Source organism: Melanostigma gelatinosum, assembly GCF_949748355.1.
Source record: "Melanostigma gelatinosum genome assembly, chromosome: 20".
NCBI lineage: Eukaryota > Metazoa > Chordata > Actinopteri > Perciformes > Zoarcidae > Melanostigma > Melanostigma gelatinosum.
Window position 1 is genome coordinate 13,322,990 of NC_136653.1, and position 19,393 is coordinate 13,342,382.

General features: G+C 44.1%; 1 protein-coding gene across 1 annotated transcript in view; it reads right to left on the reverse strand.

Moving 5' to 3' along the window:
• Positions 1–19,393, reverse strand: part of cUnh8orf34 (chromosome Un C8orf34 homolog) — a gene marked incomplete at both ends in the record, with an annotated part of 46,816 nt that overhangs the window by 24,115 nt on the left and 3,308 nt on the right. The window contains 6 exons of the mRNA XM_079291829.1: positions 5,889–6,055; positions 9,398–9,561; positions 10,336–10,364; positions 10,612–10,731; positions 12,448–12,579; positions 12,763–12,907. Of these exons, the coding sequence (XP_079147955.1) occupies positions 5,889–6,055; positions 9,398–9,561; positions 10,336–10,364; positions 10,612–10,731; positions 12,448–12,579; positions 12,763–12,907 (757 nt within the window). The remainder of the gene's footprint in view (positions 1–5,888; positions 6,056–9,397; positions 9,562–10,335; positions 10,365–10,611; positions 10,732–12,447; positions 12,580–12,762; positions 12,908–19,393) is intronic.

The following is a 19,393-nucleotide window of genomic DNA, read 5'->3' on the forward strand; positions in this document are numbered from 1 at the left end:
TCTCCTCTGAGTTAAAATGTCTGTCTTTATTTTGGAGATCATCGTTTTACTCTTTTAGATAAAGCTGCACACATCACTGTTGGTGGCTCTGCAGCCGATGAACCCGTGATACACAATGCATCCATTCACACGAGACTTTATCTGACATTCTGGATAACAACGCTATCCACAGATATGTCATCCTTCTGTGTCTATCGACCATCTTTTGTTTACCCTCTGGCTACAGTAGCCACAACACAGCATGGTTGTGTACATTCAGCTCATTTCCATTCAGGTAATCTGCTCAGTGCATCGACGGCGTTTACGCACACTGGAGATGCGCACGCTGGCCGGTATGAGGCCATGCTCCGCGCAACGACGGCTGTGATCGTACCATAACTCTAGCAGTATAGTCTACGTGGCTATATATTGGTAATTGCGTCCATTAATACCCCCGTCATACTGTGCCACAGCAATTTGCCACTCGATTAGCGCATCCATCGGCACCGCGGAGACTTTTACAGGCCGTCAAATTGGGCGCAAACCTTCAGAGGTGAGCCCAGCCCTTTCAAGCTTCGACTGCAAGTGAAATATTTAGTGCTGAAGCAACTCACACCGCTGACATATATGTTCTCATTCCCCTCATGATGATACTGCTGTGTTGGTTTACATTGTTCCCAGGGGCAACTGTTGTGTCTCTGGTTTGTACGGATGAAGGGGGCAATGGGGGCGATGGGAGTGTGCCTGTGCGTGGTGGTGGGAGGGGAAGGGGGGGGGGGGGGGGCTGCTGGCGTCAGGAAGTGTGTGCCTTGTCTGCTAACTCTGGCAGTCTGAATGTTGGCCCAAGGCAGAGGACAAAGAGACAGCTCTTATAGCACTGCAATCAGCCCATTCAGTGCTGCAGGTTACATTACTACACAAAGTTCAATGATATTCACAATGTTCTCAACGGTGGTGGCAAGTGAGCATTTCATTTACTCGTTTTTTCCTCAACTACATTTATTTAGTTGACACTTTTACTCGTTACTATGCTGTGATCACTAAGGTTTAACATACGAGCATGTAAAAAAACAACGCGTTGTTTGAACTGCCCAATACAAAGACAGGTAAATTAGCTCCACCTGAGGCAGCTATAACATATAATAAGACAAGTCTACAGCCATGGTGGCTCTGTGAGGCTGTACTCACCATCTCAGTTCAAAACAGTACAATTGAGGCTGCTAGTGTCATCAGTTTTGCAGGTTTTATTCATAGAATCTAAATACTGGACACATTGAGTGGTGGATAATGAGATGTTTCACCGGATAAGTGAAACATTTGACCTGCAGGTGGCGCTAGGGGAAAGGTTGAGGGTTCAATAATGTCAGTAAGCTTCATGCTTTCAGCATGGCTAAAAAAAGAGTTTACACATTATTACAAAACATAGGCCTACGTGTTAATTTACTTTTGGTACTTCAAGTACAGTTCAATGCAGGACTTTAATATAAAGTTGTGACACATTTATTTTCTCTGAATATTTCTTCCACCTCTGGTTTTCAACATATTAGAACTTTCTCACAGGGAATGCCTAATAGATGGCAAAAATGTTAAGGGGTCCTTTTCTAATAATCGTCACAACACACATTTGTCATTCCTATCTGCCGTGAAGCTAATAACAGCTTTGATGGGACGAAGTAAATGTTAAGGCCTCTGTGAGTTGAAAAGCTAAGACTTGAATCCCCCTCAGAGGCAAGGGGTTCATATGCAGCATAGATGACCTCCTACCACAGAACATTTTTAACTTAAATGTCAGGGTGGTAGAGATTGGCTCACTTCACGAAATAAAAAAAAGAACTGCTATGGTATCATAGCACATACCCTGCTTGATCAAGGTAGATACGACATCCTGAAACAAAAGAGCAACACGCAGGCGTTGTAACCCATCCACCAGACGCTGCTCGACTCCGTGTGTATCAAAGATCAGACACAGCTTCATCACGGCCTCATCCTGCACCCATCAAACCCTCCCTGTCACTGTGAATCAGAGAGAGTGGGTAACGCTACTCTCCCGTCCTCTCCTGTTTCAGGAATCAAGCCAGAGTGGGTTGACGTTCTAAAAGGGTCTGTGGACTCATGCGGGCGTGTGTGTGTGTGTGTGTTTCACACTGAGAGAATCTTTGTTATTCTCTACTGCAATGAACGTGTGCGTGCAGGTGAAATGGGATGTCACAACCCTCCAACAGGATCTTTAAGTTGCAAGTTACTTCTGCAAGTGTCCACCAAACAACACTCAACATAGACCCTCGATAAGATTGAAGCTTAACATTCATGTTATCGTTTGACTCTCCATCACACCTTAAGAGAGTCTGAGTTCATGTTGCTACAGGGAAAATAGACACGTACTGTGACAACATAGATATAATAAACATGTGTTTTTCAGTGCATACAGGCATGTAAATAGCACATGTTCATAAAAGTCAATTTTGAGAATTCAAAGGGTCTCTGAAATGGATATACTTCCACCAAGGATGACGAGAGCTGCAAGTTAACAGCGGGGAACTGGCTAACTCGTCTCATTAACTTACCATGAAATAACACTGCAAGGCCAAAAACAGGGTGTTTCTTCCCCACACACTGAAACTCAGCATGTTTCTTATTTCAGATCAGTATAAAACTGTGGTCTTACCGCCCAGTGTTAACTCAACTCTTCCGTGGCTTTACAAGAACATGTGACTCACATTCACTTCCAATCAGGCTTTGACTGTGGCAAAAATCAAGCACAGATCTAATAAAAACAACCGGGGAAAACACAGTTCCATCCTAGAGAGCAGCTAGAGAATCAATAAGACTTAGACTCAGTCTGAACACAACAAATCCACCTTAAGCCATGTTTCTATTGTATTCAAATCGGACAACGTTGACGAGAAGTATAAACCATTCCAAGAGGATCGTATTGTTCTTTCATAAGCTCCTTATCCAGGTGCTGGCAAAAACCTTTCTGCTCAATATGGAAATGAAGATTAGTTGTTAACTGTCTGTGCATCCTAAGGCGTATTCTAGTTGTAACACAGCAGGACAAACTAGTGCTCCTTTCTTGCCTCCCAGTAGATATCATGCAAGATGCTGAGTGTTCACCGCGGCTCAGAACTCTCCTCTCCTGTTGCTACAGAGGTTTGGACGTGTAAATATGACATTGGGCCATAGGACCTGTTCATTTAACGTAATTGCTGTCATTTGGGTAGTGTGGATTTGTCTGCGCATCAGCAAGCCGCACAACAAGGAGGCTCACGGCCAATTAGCAGGTGCTAAACTGATAACACGACAACTACACAGAGGAACTGGATCTTGAGTTATCCATATGTACCGACACCAAACAAAACGCTGTGTGTGTGTGTGTGTGTGTGTGTGTGTGTGTGTGTGTGTGTGTGTGTGTGTTAAGAGATGTAAAGGCATCCCAGCGCTGGACACCTGCATCCAAAAGCTTATATCAAGGGTCAGTTTCAAATGCACTCATCCCGCACTCTAATAAGTGAACTGTGTTGAAATCCTTTCTGATCTGGCTTCATGCTTCCAAACAGGCGTTCCACACAGCAGCTGTAATACCAGATGTTAGCCACTAGAGGTCACCCTAAGCAAACGCTTAAATAGATAACGTGCCTTCATCAATCTCTGGAGCAGTAGTGACTATTGCTGCATGAAAGAGAACATAAGGGGCAATAACTTCACAGATAGAAATGCAACATTTGCTGAAAGATAAGAAAAGAGTGAGGTATTACGAAATAAAAAAACACTCCTGTCTATTGAAATGTTCCCAAAGATAACTGTACAAATAACAGCTACAGTACATGTAGCCTTTGCTGTATCATGACATTTGAATCCACTGATTTACAAGTGTCTCCTATTCAACAGCACAATGTAGAGTCTTTCAGCAAGTCGTTGAATCCCTACCAGCTCCAGGCATGCGGCTGAGCAGCTGACCTTCATGCGGATAGCAGCAAGGAAAAAAGACATCTCCTCCAGCGATCGATATACTATCACAGGATCACCGTGCCTGCCAAGGAGCATCAGTCATCTTTGGCATGCATTTGGTCACAGCCACAGCATTTGTGCCAAGACCCTCTTTCTAAATGAGGCCCAGAGATCCTCCTGAGGATCATTCATTGCTCTACAGTAGCGAGGCCGGCCATTCAGAGTGACAGTCAACACGGTGGCGGTGGTCCCTGTGGAGAGCACCATGACCGGGCCTTGACAGGAAATCTGAAAATGACCTCGCCGCAACATTCCCCTTGAATTACTGCCCTGGACCATGGTGAAAAAGTCACTGGGGGGGGATGTGCCGAGAGCTATGATCAGCGTGGGCCATCACAGACCATCAACACCCTGCTTCATGGCTGTCTTTATCACCATTACATACTGCCACCCTCGGTCACAACTGTGTCCGGCTGATATGAAAGAGAGCTCTGTGTTTACGTACTGTTTTCTCAAAATATCGTCTAATCATCACAAAGGAGTAAAGGGATCCAGAACAGTATAAATAACATCGATTACATTCGATAACATTTCATTCTATAAGATTTTGAGATTTAATTCGCTTCACAATCAATTAATAAAACAAAATCTGGAGCTTTGAGAATGACACCAATCATCTGGTTGCAGACCCGGTACGTGAGGCCACTCTGGCACACATCGATAAAGAAAGGTGACCCTTTGAATGACCCCCGGTGAAAAGATCCCTCTAACAAGCACAAGAGTCTCAGTGCTGTGACATCAGAGCAGAGAGCGAAGACGTTTGTCGCTGGTGTGTCACCACAGAGCAGCAGCTCCGAGGAGAGACACTGAAACACGATAATTGGGGCCCATGTTGTGGACACAGGGAAATACAGAAGGAGTAGGTTGTGTGTCGTTATTCCTCAAAGAAGTACTGTATGTCGGACATTTGTTAACCAACGTAGAAGAAAGTCGGTGACTTTGAATTGAGCTGACTTAAAATTCAGGCAACAAATTCAATTTGGCAAGAGGTATCACATCCTGTGTGTGCACGGACAGGGTGACACGTCTGCAGACCCTCTACTCAACAAAGCCAAAACGAGGCTTCACTTCAGATGGTCTTTCCACCCACGCTGTCACCGACTCATCCATCTTAAGTCGGCACATGATGACGTGCATTGAGGAATGTGAACACACACCCACACACCCAAAGTAAACAGAAAGGAGCTACTTTGTGATTCTTCAGTTGTCAGTGTGAATACCTAGCCGCACTGGCGGAGAGCTTCTGGCAGAACTATGTAAACAGGAAGCATAGTTTCCTCTAACAGCTACTACTAAAGTGCTCTTTAGTACAGCACATAAACTGACTGCTGCTTTGCTCATCCAGCTATCATTCCACCACATACAGGTCTACAGGCGACAATGTGGTGCATTGCATCAACGTTAAACATTGGTGATACAATGCTTCCATCTTCTTGATCTCATAATTTCATTGGTTTGTCTGACGCAATCTCAAAGCTTCTGAGAAAAGATGTTAACAACAAAGTGATGTAGTCAATGAAATGCATGTGGACTTATGAAAACCGGAAGAAAAAACTCACACGATCAAAGAGCTCATGAAAAATAGTGAAAACCAATGTGCTCTGCAAAGAGACTCATTGAACGTAAAGTGTTTCAGCTTTCATTTTTTTTATGTTTCACACACACACACACACAGTTCTCGATGAATGTGGGATGGTAAGAAAACAGGTGTCTGTCTCGCATGTGCTGATGCACACTGCCTGCCAGTGTGGCGCAGAAGCAGTCTTGTTTTATGATTAATGGTACTTGATGAGCAGAATTCAAAAGAAATGCAACTGCATAGGAAAGCACATCAAGTTGATTCATTGCACTGCACAACAAAGTTCACAATTTGTGCCTATATGTGGAATATGTGGCATTACCCAGCAGCTCCATGGCGTCGTCCTCGTCCTCCATCTCTTCCTCTGCGACCGACGGGGCGGGGCTATGGACCGAATCGAAGGAGTCCTGGGACAACATGGCTGCCAAGAGCTTCTTGTGATGCTGCTGCTGCTCCTTGAGCCCTTTGCTCTTTGTTTCCAACTTCAGGCTGAGGAGGAACGCAGAAGAGGGGTCAATCAAAACCCGATCACTATTTATTGACACGTACTAACATGATTATTTCCCACACACAGCCCGTAGCCGTCATTAAGTACTTGAAAGTTGAATGTGCATCATCATCAGAATAACAGGCCTCCTGCTACAGAGAAATGTGCCGACAGAATTAGCATGTTCTATAATAACTATGTTCCCGTACTAATTGCCCAATCTGTCCTGCTTACAATCAAGCAGCGCAGTGTTACATTTTCACCAGCGGCGTGCAAATGTGCGCCTGCATTTAAAAAAAAAGAGTGTTTGCACCACTTGTTGCAGTTGGAAGCTGTTCCATGGTTGTTAGGGACAAAATAACATACAATCATTTCAAGTGACATGCAGGTGCTGAACACCTTGCTATGAATGGTGAGCAGGGAGAAGACGAGATGGGAGAAATAGCTGTGGCACTCAGTGCTCAGCAGTATTTAGAGGATGTGGGATATAAAAAAAAAAGGTTTCACAAGCATGTAGATGTATGAGGTGTTGAAAGTGTCCCCTTTAGCTTTTAATTAAGAGGAGAGGCAATCATCAAATCCAAAAGTATTCAACAAAGACGGACCCACAGGGGGAGAAGTTTTGTTGTACCGGTAATTGTTTTATCATGAAGACTTATGCCAACATGTACCATACATACTGTACTGTAGCCATTCATAAACATAAGCAACAGGATGCAGCAATGGAAAATACACCATTTTTCTGCAGTATCCATTTGCGTCACAGCTTACTGCAGCATCTACTGTTACGCTATATGGCACCTATATGGCACCTATATGGCGCCTATATGGCACCTATATGGCACCTATATGGCACCTATATGGCGCCATATAGCTGAACAGTTCTCAGGCTGTCCCCCGGGCTGTTTTTAATTGAAAAAACAATACGTGAAGAAACTGAATGCTTATCTTCACATTTCCTATCCCATAAGCCTCATTTCATTTCTCAGGGGAAAGTCTGCATTACCCCTATATTGGAGGAATTCATTTCCACATGCCACAGGCTAAGGGCTTGGATTAGCAGGGCAGACGAGTATTAATTTGATGCTCATCTCAGTTTAATGACTTCTATTCACAGATAATGGGGAAGGGTCATAAGATGAAAGATTCTTCTTCATTCTCTCTGTGTGGGAATTCTGGGATAATTAGATCTGCTAATATGGGCAAAGCAAGGTGGATGGTGCAAAAACGTTTTCTTTATGGAGCCGAACTCACTGGGGAAAAAGTCGAACATTTTCTTGTGGTTGCAAGTAATTCTTTTGGACTTCAACAGTGTCAGCTTTTATTCCCCTCACAAGGATCAACCTCAGATGGTACAACCCAGTCGACGATAGACACGACCACAAAATCAAAGCGGGTGTTGCTGGATTTCCCTCCATCCGTGTTTATTAAGATCTTTCTCTGTTCGCAAAGATAAGCATATGTTGGCGTTAAGAGAAAGTACATCAGAGAAATATATTAAATATATATTTGAAAGAAAGACATATTGTTAATATTAACAGGAGGGTAAGAAGAGAGAGGAGTAGTTTATGGCACTGACAGACATGGGATAAGGAAGTTCCATTCCACTGGACAGACTCTGTCAAAATCAGCCATAATATACCGCTGCCACAGTTCCATCTGATTTCCCATGTGCCACTTGCACTGATCCATCTCGACTTTGTAGCCAATCATACGGGCAGCCTCCACTCCACCGTATCGTCCTCGGTGACAGGTGGCGCGGAATGAGGGACAGAAGCAAGGAGTTCAAAAACGAAAACAAGTCAACTTACCAAAGCCGGAGGAGGAAGATGGACTTGGTTGACAAATAAGGTCACGTACATGAAATCATGTGGGGACTGGAGTCTGAAAGTGAATACGCACCACAGGAGGTGGCCTACTGAGGCTCAGTTATAGGGCAGTGCTGCTCTGCCAGTTTTGATCTCATCTGACACAAACATAACCAAACCTTACTTTCAGCTGGATCTTAAATTGATTGGTTGTTTACCGCACGACATTAGCTTTTACTGTTCATCATGTATTGTCTTAATGTAAGTAATCTACTCGGGAATTTTCATGATGATATCTATCAGTACATTCTTCCCTATTCCTGTGGGGTGTCTCCCACAGCTTACTATGGGCGTTCACTCTTTTAGCTCAACCAACCAGATGCTTCAAAGATCTCGGTGAGCCAATCATATCTTATAATATAACTTTTAAACTGTTCTCCTCTCTGCTGCTGCCAGTTGCCATTTCAGTGTGAAATTGACACACCAAAGGCTCTTCACATTTCTCAACTTTATTGTGCAACATTAACAATATAAACAAATGTATTTCACTCTTCAATGATGTCTGTTCTAATTTAAATGATTTTGAGAAGGAGTTTGCCGGATAAAAAAATCAGTTTTTATCCATTTTTTACTTTGTTGGTTTGGCTGGAAAAAATCTCAGAGGTTATAAAAGTGATCTCAAACCCCAAACAGGTTCTGAAGTGGGAGCAAGTTCCCAGTGAATTAAGATGAAGGAATTAAGCAATTAAGAGTTGATATAAATGATCTAATAGAAGAGGCAAATACTCCTCCAGTTGATAAGAGACGGGCTGTGATTATTTTGGGTATGCTGTACCATCCCAAACACACAGCTGCACATGTTTGTCACACTCTTCATAAACATGAAACCATCTCATGCGACTAACACACACACAGAGCAGAGCTCATCAGTGAGCCCACACACAGCCCTGTCTCCCAGCTCAGGCTTCTAACTCAGTGATTTCTGCCTGTAATCCACCCATACAGTCGCCCTCATTAGATTAACACTGTGTGTATGTCAGCTCTGGACCGCGCGTGATTTATGGTTTTATGTCCGATCGTCCTCCAATTAGTCACATCAGCAGCAGCTGCGGTCCATGTGACACAAACGCAAAAAAAAAAAAAAAAGTGAAAAAAGCTTCCAGAGAGGGAGCGACAGTTCAACGTGTGGCGCAATTATTATTGTTAAAAAAAACGGGTAATTTTTTAAATAACATGCACAAAAATTCCTTTGGCCTCGAGCGCACAGAAATGAGGTTAGCTTTAATTTGATATTGGGTTGAAGCAGTATCATGGCACGCATGTTTAATCACGCCTTTGAAATGGGATCATCAGACCCATTCAGATGGGCATTCCTCAGGCAGCAGCAGCCACAGTTAGAAGTCTACCTCCTCATTTTTAAAGGGCCAACAATAGCTTTGTGTACTTTCTTGAAGTTTTGAACTTTTTATTTTCATTCAAATGATTCACACGTGGACGTATCGATGACTAAATATACTTATAACGCCAATCACCAACCTCCCAGCAGGGCTGCTGTCTCCACTCCAACACACTTGGGTTTTAGCCCGAGGGACGGGGGGTCGCAGCATCTCAGAAGCCAGCGGGTCCGCGTCCTCTTCTTCCCGTCCAACCCACTCCCCGATCACCCGAGGGCGCACTGCTGAGTTATAGCCTCCCAAGTTCTAAAAGAGCAACAGAGATATAATGAGAGGCAGAACAACAGACTGAAGACAGAGAGACGGAGATGCAGATTTAAATGAAAAAGAAGAGACGGAAGACAGTGGAGTGAAAGAACTGCTATAAAACTTCTATCTTAACGCTATGAACTTCAACTCAAATGTAATGAAATCATAACCAAGACTATGTCCTTCACGATAACGAGTGTCTGCTCTGAGTTTTCAAAAGCTCTGTAGTGTTCTCTGAGATTTGTCTCCTTCCCGAAAGCCAGACGGCACACATTTACAACCTCCGCTCAAAGACATGTCTGCGTGTCTTTGACTTGAATCCAGGACAGCATCAATGCTATTGTCTCTGCATGATCAGAGCAGGTGTTTAGTATTCATTCCCCATCCCAGTCCCACAGAGAAAGAAGGAAAATCTCTGGGCGGGGATCCAAGGATGTTGGATGTTGGACAGTACCGCTGTACGGAACAAAAAAAAAAAAAGTGAAGTCCCTGTCAAAACAGATGCTGCGTCTGTCATCGAGACACCCAAATGTGCATCTACAGCCTGGGCAGCCGCTGAACTTATCACTCTCGCATACCACTCCCGCGAGATAGCGACTCGTCGTCAGAAAAAGAGCTGCGCTGCTCTGCCAGACAAGCGAAAGTTATTAAACAGGGCTTTTATTTGATGTCGCACGAGCGACGCCGCAGAGCCATGTGTGACAGAACTCTATTGCCACATCGCTGTAATGCCATGAGTTAATGAGAGACTCCAGTCTAGTTGTTATCTACCTGGTCGAGCTCATCAGAGAAGGCGATGCCTGCAGAGAGAAGAAAATGCTTTAAAGCACAGAGAAGCATCCAATACACTTCAAAATCCCCGGCTTCGGCTTCTTCTAAGCTCAGCGGCAAGCTTGAAAGATGAGCCGCTCGATCCGGCTTCCTCCCAGGATTTGCAGTGACATTTACAGACAGGCTGTACTACGCTTTATTTCTGTAATGTTAAGATGTGTTAAACACTGCTCGGCACGGTGTGAGCGTGCACTCTGCCGAGCTGCGGCCACTCACTGCGCGACAGACTCTCCAGAGCCTTGCCCAGCTTCTTGCTCTCCTGCAGAATGTGGCTGAGCTCGTCAAAGTCACGGCTCTCCCTCCAGTCCCAGGACGGGCACTCGATCGACCGCGGCACTAGACATCACAAACAGAAACATATTTTTTTTTGTTTGGTCACATCTTCTGAAAGCACACAGATAACTGAATTAGATGAGTCTTCTGGAAACAACAACAACCACACCGTAATTTCATCTTTAACTGTCGCTGTGTCCAAACAGGACTTTGTGAATGACTGCAGGATGGAGTTGAAGGGAAACACTAGCAGGAATGCGTCTCTTCCAGAAGCACCGAGCTCAGTGGACGGAGGCCAGGGGACAGTGTCTATGACCCACATCCTGTCCTAACATCATGCCCATGTCCCCTAGCAGCGTCCTGCAGCTTCTATATGATGGTTAATTCATGAACTGTTGAATTCAGACATTATTCATAAAAGGAAAGAGCAACTTTCTGTTATAGGGTGAGGGATTAGTTGTAGTTCATCCATATCTAACGTTCTTATGCTCGAACACGAATTAACATGAAAAACCAGTGGGTTGTGAGGAGCCAATGCGCGGGTCCACTAGCCACTGTTCACTGCCTGAGCATACACGTCAACTATGATGGAAAGGATTTCAGAATAAATGTAATGCATGTCGGAGTGAGACACATGCATGATGACAGGTGCAGAGAGTAAGCATCCCCCTTGTGTGTGACACATCCTCTACCCTTGTTTATTCTGACTAAGCTGCTTGGCATTGTAACAACCATCAACACAACGCAAGTGTCTCTGCCAATGCAGACTGGAGAGGGAAAAAAATGATTTCGGTCCTCCCTCTGCTCTCCTCTGTGTGTTGTGCTGCTGCCACAAAGGGCTGTGCTGTATCTTAACAGCATAGGTTAAGGGTTAAGGGTTCAATTCCCACTGTGTCCGCCCATTGAAGCAGTCAGATACAGTCGAAGTGAGGCCGACACACATTGTCAAACTGTGCACACATAGGAAGAGCAAGCGTTAGCGGAACCTCTTTCTATTTATGACGGCTGTTGCGTTTTTGCTACATTTTACAACAATGATGAGCGGCAGTTTGATTTAAATTTTTCATGAGCTCTGCACACCCAAACGATGTATTTTTTATGTGATTTGACTTTAAATGTAGCTTTGACGGCTTCTTGCTCTCATAAGTACACCTCGATGTGCTGAGTGTTGCTTACTTCATTCTGAGTTCTCTTCTTACTCGTTTACTTTTTTTTCACCTCATGCACTCATCCTGACATCAGTTTCCTCTTGATTGTGAGAAATGCTCAGACTGCAGCCCATAATAGACCTGGTCTGGCAGTGACAGAGCACAATGTTAAATTATTGAAGTCGTCTACGGCTCTGCATGCTCCATATTTGACCGCGCCTCATACTTCATTCCAACATCATAGCTATGTTCATTTATTACAGAACTAAAAAAAAAAAAATAAGTTACCGACAGAAAGATCCTCATCTGCATTAATGCAAGAACTTTGGGAACCATTCGTCTTCAGAGTGTGTAGCAGTGCAGGAGCAAGTGTGTAAAAAGTGGCACTTCATGATGAACTCATCTGCAGGCCTGTGGGCTGCTGGACTAGACACTGTGACTAACTTTAATTGGAGATAATTATATCAAATTAAAAATGGAGATTAAAGTCAATAGAGTGTGTAATTGGGATACAACAGGTATCACAACTGTGCTTCATATTTTAAAGTGTGTGCGTGTGTGTGTGTGTCGGTGCAATCAACGTTCACACTGTAAAAAAACTTTGGTTTTAAAACAAAAAAAAGAAACTTACAAGACTTGGATTCTGGCGAGGGAGGAAAGATACTGGAAACAGCCAGGTCACTCTTGGACTTTTTCGGTTTCTTTGGGTGAATTTGCCACGGCTTGTCATAGTTGCTGTTCTCCCGTCGAGGGTTTTTGCTTTCTGTTGGGAGAGATAGTCACAACTTCTGCTTAGAATTCCCCATTGTGCAAATCCTAGAAGAGCATAAATGCAGGCCGACTTTACTCTGCAAGCTCTGTTGCGTCTCGTTCAGCCCGACATTCATCACATATTGTTGAGTACGAACAAAGAAAAATGCCTCGCTTGCCTTCCGTGTTTACTGACCTGGGGAGCTCTGCGCCCACAGTGCTGCGGAGCCAGAGAGAGCTCTGTGCAGCTTGCCTGGGCTGTCTTGCTTGGTCTGCAGGTGATCAATGAGAAAAGGGATTGGATGGTCGGGAGTCTCAGTTATCAATTTGGTCATCAACTCCTACAGGAGCAGAGTAAAGCAGAGAGCAGTTAGATGAAAGTGGAACAACAATAAGGAGTGAGAGAGTACGGCCAGTGGAGTATCCACCATCCTGAAGTGGACAAACACAAGAAATCCTGAAATGCAGTACAAGTCTTCTTTTGTAGTTGACTTATTTATCAAGGGAGGGATACGCCTCTCGTCTTTGCTGTAGTTTCAGGGAATTTGCTACACCGTGTGTCAATATACTGAGAAAAATAGAAAGTGAGGGAAAACAAGAGAACAGTATGAAGCCCAAAGTTTTGGGCACTTCTGTGTCACTTAGCAACAAGCATGTCAGCAAGCTCCATCAAAATCAGATCAATCTGGCAAGACACAAGGCAAACAGGAAAAACAAACACTGCAGCCGTTGGTCAATCCGTGCCATGTTAAAATGGTCATGAAGCAAAAAGACAGATCACTTCATCACGTTTTAAGAAATCCAAAGAACAGCGTTCGACAGATTGGGCCTGAGGACAGAGCGGACAAATAAGAATAACTACGATTAACTATTGGTGGAGATGAATGACTTGGCTGTCTGGTTATCGGTGTGCTACGAGGATGTGGAAGGTAAAGTAGTGATGAAGTTCATTGTAAAACAATCATAGGATAGACTCACGAATAGGACCGATGAAGAAAAGTACCGCAGAAGGTAAAAAAAGCAAGAAAGCACAAAGGGAGTCACAGTAAACAGCTGCTGGGGGTCGAGGCCACATCTGACTCTGCATGCTCATTTCAAATCTGTCAAACGCACATTGGGAATTCAGCATCAAACGTGCCTTGTGTCATAATCATTCAGTCCTACAACAAAACAACAAACTAGGTAAAATACAAAATGTTATTGTTTTTGCCAACGAAATACAAAAAAAATAACTTTTGGCACCAAAGCAAAATTCAATTCAATTCATTTTTGCATCGCGCAAAATCACAAATTACAAATTTGCCTCAGAGGGCTTTACAATATGTACACATTTGACATCTTCTTGTCCCGGAACCGTCACATCGGAACAGGAAAAACTCCCCAAAAAACCCCTTTAACGGGGAGGAAAGAGGAAGAAACCTGTGGGAGAGCAACAGAGGAGGGATCCCTCTCCCAGGATGGACAGAAGTGCAATGATGTCATGTGTAGAACAGGATAGTGAATTACAACACATGCAATGTAATTACAGCACAGTCAATGTAACTGTTATTGTATTACAGATGTCGGGAATAACTGTCCTTCTGAAGCCGGTGTGAAGTGAGACGAGCATATGTCCGTGCATGCAAGTGTGTTTGTGTGAATGAACTCTGTTTGACCAGTTTAAGCCAGCCAGAGCAGCAGCAGAGGCTGACTTCAGGACGACTACTGCAGAGAAGCAAAGGAAGGCATCAGTGGACTGCAGTGAATTGGCACTAATGCATGGATAAAACAAGAGTGTGTGTGTGTCTGTGTGCAGCGCAAGTACTACGTCTTTCTGTGTGACAAGCATGTTACTCTGTAGACGTTTATGTGCAACCGAACTGAATCTTGTAGCCTGATGCTTTGCCGGCTGGTGCGTGTTTTCCCTTGTGGACATGCTCATGTGTTCAGGGGCCGGGGAGGGCTCCAGTGAGGCAGCCCAAAGCTGGCTAGCCTCGACTGCGCTGTGTGTGCTCGGAAAGCTAATCAGGTAATTGGTCAGTGGGACATTCCTGCCCGGCCCCAGTGTCTACAGCAGCGAACGGCATGTGAATGGACAAACAGTGAGTGTGCTGAAACGTTACTCTGAAGGCTTCTCTCCTCACAACTGCAATCGATTTCTGTGGCCTGTGTCTCACAATTGTAAACCACTAAGATGTAAACGTTGTAATTACTGCTTAGTAGCGCCTGTGGGTAATTTAACTAACTTACCGCCAGGAGGTCTATAAATGAAGGTTGTAATTTGGTAGATTATACAGGAAGCCAAAATAGCAGAACTTTGTTAAGTACCGCGGGGGTCCGAGTCCTAATGTCTTTTTATGGGGAAGGAGTAAAGGAAAGGATGTGCAGTTCTTTTTATGGACGACTGCAGAGGTGATGTTCATGAATGCGTTTCCCAATGGAAACCAAACACACAGATGTGCAGAGAGTAACACAGGCATGAGTTGGATCCACAAAGTCAACTGTGGCAAACGACAGAGAGAGAGAGCGAGAGAGAGAGAGAGAGAGAGAGAGAGACAGAGACAGAGAGAGAGAGAGAGAGAGAGAGAGAGAGAGAGAGAGATTCTGGGGATTTTCAGAGAAATGGCAGCAAGCTGGGGTAGATCTGCATTCTGCCCACGTCTCTACTGTAAAAGCACTGGTGTGCCAACAGATATTGATTGCGCATCCTGTAGAGCGTTTTGCATGAGCTGATGAGCCTGTGCTGAATGAGCTAAGGCGCCCATGCACCTTTGTCATGTCCAATAACGTCATAAAAAAAGACAAAGAGACGTGTGTATATGTAGCAGGTCCCACCATATCTGCACAGCGGTTATGCCTTTATTACACATTATAACTCACATATACAGCAAACCACGGTTATCGTCTCCGACACTTTCACTTTCTATGATAATGAGGTGCATTAAATAACACAAGTATTGTTTGATAAGCCGATGCTGGTCGACTGTTAATCGTATTTGTATTAGACAGGAAGCAAAATAACATGTCGGTTCAAGTTTGGGCCAACACTTCTATATACCAGCAGACTATTTGGCTTCAAGTGACTTGCATCAGCAAAACACATCACATATGTTTGTGTGTGAGAAATATAAAGTGAGGCAGAGGGTTTCCAGCCTCTGCATCAGTGCACTGATAAGCAGGCAAACAGGTGGCGTTAGCAACCGAGACATGCAGTCCATATCTGTCCAGATCTGTTGTCGGGGGCGCGGTATCTCTGCGCCCCGGTGCAGTTTGGTTTTGGTGGCGGTAATTGACAAGCTGTCAACCAGCCAAGAGACACTCGAGTCCTTGGAAGCTCTCAAGGACTCCATCTATGGACAATGACACGTACTCTCACTGACGCTCCCCCCGCATCCCTGCAGCTTCAACAAACGCCCCAGATTGAAAGTGGAAAGGAGTTCAAACTGGAGCGGGAAGTTTGACACAGCTACATAAGCTCTGTGATGTCAGAGACTTGGCCGAAGCTTTGCTCTCTGCTTTCTTGTCAACTCACGAGCTGCAGAATTCCCACCCCTGCTGGAGCAGACTCCTGGGGAGCTGTTTGAGCAAAAAAAAAATTGAAATGCAGCAACGGCTCTTCAAAGACTCCCAAGAGGGCTCCCTGTCCCCGTCGCCCCTAATAGAGGCCACAGACTACCACTGATTTACCTGCTGTTTGTCAATGACGTGGGAATGCAAAGTCATATCACGGTCCCGTCTGTGTCTGCCCAATGTGCTTCATACGCAGAAAGAGCTCATTATTGGGGGGGAATAAAGAACGATATGATGAGTCGATTTAGGTGAATTTGAGTAGACAGACAAAGAGAGAGAAAGAGAGAGAGATGCCGCTGGAAGAGATCCAGACCTTGAATAAGCAGGCAGACAAGAGCAGAAGAGATCATGCGGAAGAGGAGACTGTGGGAGAGGCAATGTCATCTGACCAGGCTGGCACTAGCAGATAATACTTATCAGAAGAGATGCTTTTATCCGTCCCCCTGATACGCACAAGAAATAGATGCCCTAACCGCTCACTCGCTCAATCCTGCAGCACTGCCTCAAGTGCATTTTCATCACTACCTTCATGTTCTGCAGCAGTAGAAATGTAGCCTGTTTCATTTCTCTGGGGGTATTTTGAGCATAAGTAATGGGACTGGCTCAGTATTAGTCAATTTAAAAGCAAAAAATTGCGATGCATGTTTCAGTTAAGCCTTGTCAACAAGGAGGATTTGTCTCTCGTGTTTCTGCTGCTTCTGTTCTCGCTCTAATGTTCCGCGTCACTTCTGCTTCCCTTCACATCACACCAATGATCTTTGCCAAACGACACTGGAATGATGTTATTTAAATATCATCAATTCTGCCGCCTCCGTATGACCGCCGTGGCCTTCAGGATGTTCCAGGAGACTCGTGTCGAGAGTTTCGATGGTTTACCTGCCGGCTGTACTCCACCTCCAACAGCGTCCGTGGGACATCTGATCCTTCATAGCATCCGTCTTCATAAGTGCCTCTGCTTGATGATGTTGCGTCACATCGACGCGGCCTGAACATCTATCCAAACCTCAATGAACATCGTTACACTCTTCTATTCATTTTGTCTCCTCCGATTAAACTACTTTCTCACATTGTAAGGACAAAATTATTGTTTAAAAATAATTAAGTAATGAAAATAACCACAAGTCGCAGCCCTATGAACTCAGTTACAGCTCAGCTGGTTTGTTCAGTCAATTATGAAGTATTTGATATAATAATAATCATATTTTTAGGCATGACAGGGAAGAACAAGAGGAATAATTCAGACTATATTACACTATAAAGTACATTCTTAAAAATGACAGCTGAAGCGATTCATTGATTTACGCACCACTGTGACAGTTAACCCAATAAAACGAGGCTTTGAAGAATGGGTTCACATCTTAAAAGAACACTCGCATGCCCGCGTGTATATGGAAAGTATTGTAATCGTCTCCGGCTGTGCAGAGATGCCTTCGTAAAGAGATTTCAATGGAGGAGATCGGGGGCAATATCCATGATTGTTGTAAAAATGGAAACTGCCCAGAGAAGCACAAAGAGGAAATTTCATAACAAAAAGTTTGTCACTTTGAAACATACCACGTTTTATTCGTCTAAGGCCTCATATTAGCTGCAACTGAAGTTTAGAAAGCACAGAATGAAAAAGTGAAGCCAAAACAGGCTGCGGCTGTGGCTTTTGTTTTGTCTGACACTTTATGTGTTAACCAATCACAAACTGTTTCTCTCCTCTTAATGGTGTTGATTTCTAAACATAAATTGTACTGCCTTCCCCGTCCTCTAGAGATAACACAAAGGAAAAGGCCTTGTTTCAATTCTCACGTGGCGCCGTGGGAAATTGAAAATCGTTTATCCATGAATTGATTGCATTGACTTTTAGCATGCCTTCACAGATGGCAATTTAAACTGAAAATTAGAGTCAGCATCTGTGTTCAGATGTAAATACATGTTGTAATAACACACCGGCATACAAATAGATGAAAAAAAAAAGCAAGATTCCAAATCATGCATTCAAAAGACTGCTTGGTCATGACAAAAGATCTAAAGTGATAACCCTTCATCATATACTACTGAGCTCCAGCGTCATAAAAAGCACCTCACTTCTCATACTGGATCTGTAATATCCAATGATCACTATAGTTCTGTAATAACTGACCTAGTTTTGCAGATACTTTGCTTTGAACAGTAGAGTGAGGTGAAATAATGAACATAAAACTGAAACAACAAAATGACCCAAACCTGGGATGAAATGACTTGGTTGTTGTTACCCGATGTGTGGGAGGTAAGCCAATGCCAACGTGACCCTGTCGGACAGAAATGTTTCCAGGTGTGTTTGCAGATGTAATACGACATCTGATGGATTCTCCCTCATGCAGAACTGAACCTCTCTGCTTGTGCATTTCGGTTAATGCGTCTCAAAATGTCAAGAATAACAACTTCAAAGCCAGGCAACGCCGGGTATTTGTGACACATTCCTCACATTTTCTTCCTTGTTTTCGAGAGCTGTCCAGGAATTGTAGCGATTGCGTGCCAGTGAAATTCTCATAGAAGCCATATCATCAATCACTATGGCAGATTAAATGTTTAAAAAGATAGAAAAACATGTCACATGCACACAGAAATGTAAAACCGTGTCACTGAAACAGGAAGACAGAGCACACTGCTCTCAAAACCAATCACACCAGGTCCAATAAATGACCTCATTAAGGGAGTGAATCAATAGGTCAGACAGTGTGTGTGTGTGTGTGTGTGTGTGTGTGTGTGTGTCCAAGTCCTGCCTGACTGCCTGACCTCTTTACAGTACTGCAGGGCTGCACCAGACCCTGAGCACAGCAGATTAGAAACACTGCACAGCTGAGCAGGTTGCAGCGGACCCTTTCCACATGGAGGGAAGAGGAATCTATAGGGAGCAGCAAAGTCATTTCACTGAACTATAAGTAGCAGCGGTAGGAACAGAGCAGCTTCACTCATTCTAATTCAAGGTATTGGCTCAAACAGAGTGCAGGTTTTGGTTTCTTTTTACTTTGCAGAACTGATTCTTTCATGTGAAAGTGACTGTGAGGCTAGAACACTTCTTAATTATAAAAGAGACAGAAAAAAAAAATATATATATATATATATGTATACACACATGAAAATTGAATGGATTATTTATATTATCTATTCACTAGCTTCGGCCCCCACCTCGGCCGGAGCGAGCCTTCGTCGGTTGTGTGGAGTGTGAGGAATGGTTGATGGAGATTTGGCCTGATGCGGTTTGGGGGAGGCTTAGCTGAGGATCCACTGCGGCTCCGGGTTAGGGTTAG